At 41.7% G+C, this 9,897-nt stretch overlaps 1 protein-coding gene, 1 long non-coding RNA gene and 1 pseudogene across 2 annotated transcripts in view; 2 read left to right on the top strand and 1 right to left on the bottom strand.

Annotated features, from left to right (window-relative positions):
• Window positions 1–2,079: 2,079 nt before the first annotated feature.
• On the bottom strand, window positions 2,080–9,657 carry LOC119870091. Its single transcript, XR_005355249.1, has 2 exons — window positions 8,735–9,657; window positions 2,080–4,280 (listed from the first exon to the last, which is right to left on the bottom strand). It is a non-coding gene; the product is annotated as an uncharacterized LOC119870091 (long non-coding RNA).
• LOC119870579 lies at window positions 3,990–4,099 on the top strand (annotated as a pseudogene).
• Window positions 9,339–9,897, top strand: part of RAB18 (RAB18, member RAS oncogene family) — a 40,107-nt gene continuing 39,548 nt past the window's right edge. Inside the window, exon 1 of the mRNA XM_038529958.1 lies at window positions 9,339–9,562. Within this exon, the coding sequence (XP_038385886.1) occupies window positions 9,495–9,562 (68 nt within the window). The 5' untranslated portion in view covers window positions 9,339–9,494. The remainder of the gene's footprint in view (window positions 9,563–9,897) is intronic.

Raw genomic sequence — 9,897 nt, 5'->3', positions numbered from 1 at the left:
CAAAATTCTGTTTTCCTTCTGGAAATTTGCTCTTAATGAAGGAACATACTTCTCAAATAATCAACACATTTTAGTTCTCACTAATTTTACAAATAATTTTTATGGCCTTATAATTTACAAATTATTATTTTTTTAAAAGATCGTATTTATTTATTCATGAGAGAGAGAGAGAGAGAGGCAGAGACAGAAGCAGAGGGAGAAAGAAGCAGGCTCCATGCAGGAAGCCTGTTGCAGGACCTGATCCCAGGACTTCAGAATCACGCCCTAAGCCAAAGGCAGACGCTCAACGGCTGAGCCACCCAGGCATTCCTACAAAATACTTCTATATACAATATTATGGAATTGAAAGGAGAGGAGTCAATATTATTTACCATATGCCATCCGCTGAAGGATTTAATTCAAATACACTCTTCCATTGAGATCCTGGAGTATTTCTAGATGAGAGTATTTTCTTCTGTATTATAGATGATCAAACAAGCTTAGAGATGGTAAGTGGCTTTCTCAAGAAATGTAGCCAATCTTCTGACCTCAAGTTTTACTATTCTTTATTCCACATAAGAGCTGCTAGGGAGGCACTGATCTTTTACACTCCAAGGCGAAATAGCAATTATGATCTGTGTATCAGAATTCGCTCAAGTCATTTTTTACAAGAGTGTTACACTTTTCTATTTTGAGTTTTTTTTTTTTTATTTTAAGATTTTATCCATTTATTCATGAGAGATACAGAGAGAGAGAGGCAGAGACACAGGCAGAGGGAGAAGCAGGCTCCATGCAGGGATCCCGATGTGGGACTTGATCCCGGGTCCCCAGGATCACACCCTGGGCCGAAGGTGGCACTAAATCGCTGAGCCACCCGGGCCTGCCCATCTATTTTGAGTTTGATAGGCCCCACATCCACCATGTATCATTATTAAAACAAAATTCAATTCCATGTTTTCCATTGGGCCAGTTAAAATAATCAAATCACTCATGCTATTTCTGGGTCAGTAAGTTATGTTACCCTTCCATGTGGCTGGTTTGGATTATTACAGGGTGTGTGGGTAGCAGAGTAAGCAGGGTAGCAGATGTTACTGGGGGATTTGGAGCAAAGGCGGGCAATTTCCTTACAGGTGATAAACAATTTGAAATGAAGTATTAGATACCCCTTTTCTTAAAAGTCTTTGGGCCACTGCATTTCCAGAATGGCCATTCTTTCTGGCCATCTTTTCCCCTGGCTTCAATCTGCCATCACACACATCATAATCAATCTTTTCACTCAGGTATCCTCCCCTATTCCCAGACTCTCTAGATACCTTCATGTTTAGCTCTCCCCTAAATTAGATTTTCATCATTTACAGGGCAGAGCAATTAGTTCTCTACCCCCTCTTCAGGATGGGGTCCACCACCACCTATTGGAAGATGCATTCATCACTTTGCTAAACCAAAGGCCATCCCTTCAAACACTCACCCCTGTGCAGCCCTGAAGAACTGGCAGGTTTTGCAATTTCTATCTTTCCTTAGTCCTCACCACACCTCCATTCTCCTCCTCCCAAGCTCTGTAAGCAGAAGAGGTCAATATGACATTTATTTTCCCATTGAGAAGAATTGACGAGAGGTGTCTGGATGGCTCAGTTAAGTGTCTGCCTTCGGCTTGGGTCATGGTGTTGAGTCCTGGGATCGAGCCCCACGTTGGTCTCCTTGGTCTCCTTGCTCAGCCGGTAGCCTGCTTCTCCCTCTCCCTCTACTGCTCCCCCTGATTGTGTTCTCTCTCTCTCTCTCTGTCAAATCAATCAATCAATCAATCAATCAATCAATCAAATCTTTAAAAAAATTGTCTAGCCAGCCCCACTCACATCTTGAATGGAAGCAGTAGTCAGTTTTTTATCTTTAAAAATGCTTTGTATTGAAGTATCCAATACATACGGAAAGGGTCACAATTCCTAAGTGTATACATCTATTAATTTTTATAAACTGAACACACCCATATAACCAGCATCCAGAACAAGACACAGAACATTACAAGCATTCCAGAAGCCTTTTTGTTCTCTCTACCAACCAGCATAGGATTTTGTAATAACAAAGAGTCTGTACATGCCAGCATATGCTCTCTAACCCAGAGCATGGTAGTGAGTAACTTAGTTTTATTACTGTACTGGCATACAATCAGAAGTTCACCACATGAGGCACAATTGCTTATGTTGTTTGCATACAAATCACTGAATATGTAGTCATTGTGTTAATATCATGGTTTAGGGGTTCAAGATGGGAAAGAGACCTTCTGCATCCTGTTCCTGGGAGTTCTCAGAGCCCGTGGGTCTTTCCTCGATGGGGTTCTCTCCTCATCACCCAAGAAGCCCTAATTTTCTTTGGGTTCTACAAGTTTTACCTAGTCTGATAAGTGATGAGGACTCTCCCAGCAGAGTTCACACTACTGCAGGTGAAATTATTGTTCCTAGAACCATCAACACCACCACTTGATACTATAATGTGTCAGCACATGGGAGAACTTAAAGTCATAGAATTCTCTACCCCGAGTGGGTCTCATCCCTGGCAGCACATTAGTATTGAAGAATTTAAAATAACACCGAAAACAAACCCCCAAAACCCCACCAACCAGCCAAACACACACATACAAAACCCCCACAAGTCACATCTACCAATTACATCAGAACCTCTTGAGGGGTAGAGTTCAGCATTGATACCTTTAAAATTCCAGGTGTTTCTGAAGGGTTGAACTTCTCAACCTCCCCTAGCAGCTCCCCTCCTTTTCACTTTTAGACATATCTGCAACTCTAATTACATTCTCAAGGTGATTGAAATTTACCCCAGGCTTGATTCCCTAACTACCTTTCAAACATAAGGTAGGGCATTTTTTCCTTTTCTTTTCTAACCTAGGGACTATCCTTAAGTTATAGGAAATGGACAAAACGCCTCCATTATCTCCCAGTTTCCTTCCATTGGCCAGATCCCCTGGGATCCCTGTGATGGAGATCTGACCCCTAGAAGCCCTGCCAGGGGAAGTGAAGTCTATTCCAGCACAGGAGCATGCCTTTGTCTAGTTGCTTTCAGTTCAGGACACCAGGTATACCTTAACAGAGCCACATGAACAAGTGCCTCCTGTGTCTCCAAAGGCAGTTTTACTGTCAACACTCACCAGTCACTCACCAGTTACCTTTTGAGGGCTTATGAGCTGCACTGGTGATAGGAGGGGGTCGGTAGGCAGAGAAGAGGATCTGGCAGTTGGTCAAGAAGGGAATATCCGAGAAGTTAGTTCAGGAAAGGTATAGAGAGATAGGAGCTGGCCTGGCTGTGGAGGATTTCTCTTACATAAAAAAATTAGTCCCTGTTTTCTATCAATGTCATCACGTGCTTGCTTTTTCTGGCTTTTTCTCTCCCCCTAGAAAGTATTGTGTCCAGAAGATCTTCCTTGGAACTGCATCTGGCTTCCACCACTTGAACAATGCAATAACTACAGGATGCACAGTGACTTGAGAAGATATCAGAGGCGACCTGTCACCATGCCGGGGGTGGGGGGGGGTGTCACATGAAGAGCTGTCTCTCTGTGTTCCTTCTAATCTAATATTTGGAGGGTAGGAGAATGGATGTCATACTGTATAATTTGCTCCAAACTCTAAACTTCCAAGAGATGTCTTTGCTAGAAAGCAAAGTGTACCCCTTGATAAACTTTAAGCTCCAGCTTTGAAACAGGGCCCCAGGCAAATAATCCTCAACTCATCCTTCCATAGTAAAATCCCTAGGGAATCATTATCTCTGATGGCAGTCCTGACTGATGGGATTGGCTGAATTAATAATAATAATAATAATAGCCATCATTATTGAGGATCTGCTGTTCACCAGTCACTGTATATTCATCATGTTATATAATTAACCCTTAAAGGTAGGTATAACTCATGTTGTTTTACAAATGAAGAAATCAGGGCTTAAAATCTTGAATGGCTTGCCTCTCGTCACACAGTGAGTGACTGAATGAAGCTTTGAAACCAGGTCTGAAGACTATACTTTCAGGGATCATTTCTATAGTTTGTTACTAGAGAAGTTTCTCTGAACGTGTAGGGTACCCCACTATGATGATTACAGCAGCTCACGTGACGGATATGGTGGAAGTCGAGACAGTTACTCAAGCAGCCGAAGTGATCTCTACTCAAGTGGTCGTGATCGGGTTGGCAGACAAGAAAGAGGGCTTCCCCCTTCTCTGGAAAGGGGGTACCCTCCGCCATGTGATTCCTACAGCAGTTCAAGCCGCGGAGCACCAAGAGGTGGTGGCAGTGGAGGAAGCCGATCTGATCGAGGGGGAGGCAGAAGCAGATATTAAAAACAAAACAAAACTTTGGACCAAAATCCCCGTTCAAAGAAAACAAACAAAAAAGTGGAACCTTTTCTGTCATAACTGTCCAAGGACTACTAAAAGGAAAAATTGTGTTACCTTTTTAAAATTTCCTGTTAAGTTCCCCTTCCATAATTTTTATGTTCTTGTGAGGGAAAAAAGTAAAACTGTTTAATCTTATTTGACTTTATGACATTGCTTTCAATAAGCAAATGTTAAATGTGTTAAGACTTTACTTGTGTACTAGTGTTGTAATTTTTCAAGTTAAAAGTGTCCCTAAAGGCCACTTCCTATATCTGATTTTTCCCAGTAAATGAGGCAAAGCAATTCTAAGACCTTCCACAAACATCTAGCCTTCTAAAATGGAGAGGTGAATCTTTCTGCCTATACAAACAAGCTAGCTATTAGAGGGTGGTCGGGGTATGCTACTCTTAGGATTTCAGAGTGTCTTCAAACTGAAATCTCAATGTTCTCAGTAATGAAAAACCTGAGATCAGATGCTTATTTAAGGAAAGTGCTATTCACCCAGTAAATCCAAAAAAGCAAATGGATAATGCTGGCCATATTTTGCCTTTCTGACATTTCCTTGGGAATCTACAAGAACCTCCCCTATCCCCTCCCCCAATAAGACCATTTAAGTGTGTGTTAAGCAACTACAGAATACTAAATAAAAGTTTGGCCAAAACCAAACCAAACCAAACCAAACCAAACAAAACAAAACAAAAAAAAAAAAAAAAAAAAAGAAACCAGGTCTGTCTGATTAGACCCTGTGGCCTTTCATAGAGAACATTGTCTTCCTGTAAGATAAGCTGCTAGACCTTCTCAGGTCTAGTAGCCTGGTACTTTTATGCTAAACCTGAATTCACAATTTCTCCCAATTACTACCCAGTTCAGGCTTGCTTTCCTCCTTCATAATCCCACAAGATGAGAGCTATGTACTATTCTCCACCTAAGGCTCTCTCTCTCTCTCTGTGTCTCTCTTTTTTTAAGAGATAGCTACCAAAGTAGCAATGGTTCCAGTTCTATGCAAAATGTCATGAGTTCATCTTTGGTTCCTAGAAAATACCTTTAGTTTATGAGATCCCTCCAAAAGTAATGCTTTAACCAAGACTGATGTTGATAGTTGGGATTTTAGACACCTTGAAGAGAGGTCTATATGGGGTACTTTTAGAGGTTTCTTGAATGTGTCAGTTAGGACCCTTTGGTTGGCAAGTAAAGGAAATGCAAACTCAGTCTAGCTTAAGGGAAAAGAAGATATACTAGCCAAATGCTGCAAACATCAGAGAGAGAATGGTGAATACATAGTTTTATGGAATTTATAATACAGCACTTTAAATGAATTATAGCTATGTCTCACAACATAAGTAAATCTCTAAAACAACACTGAATGAAAATGTCAAGTTGTGTTGAGTCCCTGTGTAATTTGATAAAATTATCAAGTTAAAAAAAATCTATAAAATAGGTTTAAGGATACATAACTAGGTAGTAAAAATCTTATGTCATGTATGAGCATGATAAACACTAAATTTATGACAGTAATTATCACTGGGTTGTAGTTGGGATCTGGTGGGAGCACACACATATTGTTTCAAATCTGCAATGTTTAATGCTTTCCATGGAAAACACTTAAATTATGATGCTTATCATATTTGATAAAACTGGATGTTCATTATTATATTATTCTCTACTCTGATCTGAGTGTTTAAAATGATTCAGAATTGGGGCACCTGAGTGGCTCAGTCAGTTAAGCCTCCAGCTCTTGATTTTGGCTCAGGTCGTGGTCTCAGGGTCATAAGATCATCCCCCACATCCGGACTCTGTGCTGGGTGTGGAGCCTACTTGAGATTCTCTCTCTCTCCACTCCTCTTCACTGTGCTTGTTCTCTCTTTCTCTTAATAGTTAACTAATTAATTTCTCTAAGTGAAAGTGACTTACAGGAAATGTATCTTCAGTCTCACTGAGGAATATATTTATATATGAAAACTCATAAATAATGTGCCAGAGAATATAACTGAACAGTGTATAAAAGAATAATTTGCCAGAATAATTTGCCAAAATCTATCAAGATTTATCTCAGCATAGAATAATATAGCAAAAATTCATTGATATAATACATTGCATTGATAAGTTATGGGAAATAACAAACAATAGGTGGAACTCTATAGCTATTCCCCTTAAAATTGGGAACAGGAAAAAACAGTGCTCTCACTATTACTTATTATTATTTTTTTAATGAAATGCTAAGTCAATGCATTAAGGGAGAAAGCAGTTATAAAAAGTATCATAGATAGAAGCTTGGGAAAATATTCTACCCATAAAAGACCAAAACTAATAAAAGTGGACAGATTCAGTTCAGTTTATGAATAAAGAGAACCTGATCTCAAAGAAGAGGACAGACACAAGCTTGCTTTGGAATGGGGACAGTGGGAGTATTAGATACAGACCCAGGTTGTTCTAAGAATTATCTCAGAACATAAAAAGAATAAGATACAAGAAATGAGGCTGGCAGGAATGAAGCCAGAAGCAGGTTCCAGCCAGCTGGCTTGGTACCCATAGGGCAATGATACCATAGCACCAAGAATAGGGAAGCCCCGAGTCCTCTGTGTAGAAGAGAGTCAGATAGGGGCCCAGGTGTGCCATATTGTGTATCTGTCAACACCTCTTGGCATTCTGGAACTAAACTATGGACATACTTAACGTAAGCATACTTAGGTGAGAGCAGCAGGGTGAGAGATTTTGAGGTGGTGCTAGGCTGCTCATCATCGGTGGGTGAAGGCAGGCAGCCTATTCCTAAATAGATACTCCTTTGACAGACAATACAACTTGGCTGAGAATAGTATGGGATGAGCCCTGACAATGATCTCTATGTGTATCAAGGATTGTGAATAGTATATCATAAAATAAATCGTTATGTTTTAAATACACTAATGAAAGGCATCTGCTGACGTTTGAGCTTTTGACATGTTACTCAATAGATCTGGCCTGAGTGTGCCAGAGGGCCAGAAATGCCAAAACTCAAAAGGAACTGGTCAAAGTATCTGCTCTTAGGTAAAAAATAATGGATATACTCCACTTCTTCTCTCCCACTGAATGAAGTTATACAACCTGGAAAAAATGTGTGGAGCAACTATTTAAGGACTCTGAAAAGTAAATAGCATATGGCCTGGGAAAGAAGACTAGGATTTGAAATACCACTAAAGCAGCTGTATTTATCATTCTTTTTATTTTCAAAATTTCCTGGCCTCAGTTCAATGTACCAGAAGTGGGCAATGAGGCACAGAAAGAAAGTTCTAGAAGAAGTCCTTTGGTGGTGACTTAAATGGAAAACATAGCTTCTAAGCTCAGAGTGAGTGTGAAATTTAGTCCCCTTGTTTCTTTTCAAGGGAAACAAAGAGGGGGAAACACTATGTATACTGGATACATTAAAAGGATAATAACTCTACTTATATAAATTCAACAGCTTAGTGAAATAGACTCATTTAATTCCTTAAAAAACACAAACTCGGGCAGCCCGGGGGGCTCAGCGGTTTAGCACTGCCTTCAGCCCAGGGTGTGATCCTGAGGACCCAGAATCCAGTCCCACGTCGGGCTCCCTGCATGGAGCCTGCTTCTCCCTCTGCCCGTGTCTCTGCCTCTCTCTCTCTCTCTCTCTCTGTGTCTCTCATGAATAAATAAATACAATCTTAAAACAAAACAAAACAAAACACAAACTCCCTAAACTGACTAAAGGTGAAATAGATAACCTGAATATATAATGATATAACTATATATAGCTGTGTACATATATACAGTTTTACATATATACATATATATGTAATTATTTAAAATAATTAATTCTTGGTTAAAATTCTTTTGAAATTCTCCAACCTCAAATAGTTTTACTGGTGAAATTCTACCAAATAGGTAAAGAGGAAGTAAGACTAATTCCACCCAATATCTAAATAAATTAAATCAATATTAAATAACCTTCTCAAAAATAAAGCACCAGGCCTAGATGGTTTCACAGGTGAATTCTACCAAATATTTAAGGAAGACTTAAGTTTAAATTGAATTTGAGTCGGTTCTCCACACTCCTCTAGATAATAGAATGCAGACCATTCTCTAATTCATTTTTATAAAGCCAGCAAACCCATACTTGGCAAAGGTAGTACAGACAAAGAAATCTATCTATACCAGGTTTATCTAGGTTTTAGATTCTCAGACTACACTGATTAATAACTCACAACTAACTTTATAATAAAAAAGTACCTCTAACACTATATTTTCTTTTGAGATCCTTTGTTAGCTTTTCTCTTCCTGGTTTTTGGTAATTGAAGTTGTTGGCTATTGACATCATGGTCTTTTTATCATTTGCTCTAAATATCAGCTATTTATTTAATATGTCATAAAATAATAAAATCCATGGCCTACCTTGAATTGTTGCTATCCTCTCCACTCTATGTTCAAATATCAGAATGTTTACTTGGATTTTTGAACTGAAAGGATCATAATCAACATGAAATATCTAGAACATTGTAGTCAGTAGTGAAAATGAGCTTAATGCAAGTATTTGAATAGCATATCCATTTAATCACTGTTCCCGAAAGTAAGTTTTTCTTCCTTTGTGGCTTCTTGATGGGTAAGAGACAACGCTTTAAATAACCAGATGAATTAGGGCTTCTTTTCCTATATCACTGGGCACTGGTGGTTGAGGAAATAAAACTTTGCATGTTTAGCTAAAGTGTACACGTTTATGGTGATGATACGATATGGAGTAACAGAAGTATATTGCAGCTGTTACGAGCTAGCTGCTGAAATCAAAGCGCCCCGCTCGGCCAGCTCAGTCCTTTCCCACGTAACACCAGCCAGCGAAGGAAGTTTAGGTTCGGGCCGGGGAGGAGCGACAGCCTACAAAAGGAGGGTGACATGACACGCGGGGCTTCGCATCTGCGCTTGCGCAAAGGCTGATTAATCACTCCGGAAAGACGCGGGAGACTCTGAGTTTGCGCAGACGCAGCGCTTCCTCAAGGCGGAACTGGGAAGACCGGCGCTTGTGCAACCTAAATAGCCCGGGTAGGAAGGAAGGTGGCAGATGCGCAGCGCTGCGCATGCGCGGGCACCGCTCCCGGGGGGGAAGGGTTGAGAACCGGACCCGGGTGGCCGGCTGGGCTCAGAGCGGAGCAGGGTCAGGATGGACGAGGACGTGCTGACTACCCTGAAGATCCTCATCATCGGCGAGAGTGGCGTGGGCAAGTCCAGGTGAGGCGGGTCTGCGGGCGGTGACGAGGGCAGCGGGCTTTCTGCCGCCGTGGCGGCTGTGTGCTGGGCCGCTCGGGAACGGTAAAGGCAGCGGCCGGTGCGGGCCGGGGGGCGGGCTCCGCGCGTGCTCCCAGGCCTGTCGGCGGCGCGGCCCCGCGGCCCCGCGGCCCCGCGGCCCCGGCGCGGCCCGGCCCGGCCCCCCGCCCCCCGCCGCGCCCGCCTCGGTGTGGGCCTCTGGCAGTCCGGACTCGTCTGGATACGTTTCCCCTCCTGTTGTACCAGATAAAGAACAGTTTTGAGGGCCGCCGCCCGGCTCGGCCGGCGGGTTCGCTGCC

Source organism: Canis lupus, chromosome 2 (assembly GCF_011100685.1).
Source record: "Canis lupus familiaris isolate Mischka breed German Shepherd chromosome 2, alternate assembly UU_Cfam_GSD_1.0, whole genome shotgun sequence".
Classification (NCBI taxonomy): Eukaryota; Metazoa; Chordata; class Mammalia; order Carnivora; family Canidae; genus Canis; species Canis lupus.
Note: the sequence above shows the minus strand (reverse complement) of the source record. Positions and strands in the feature narration are given on the sequence as shown.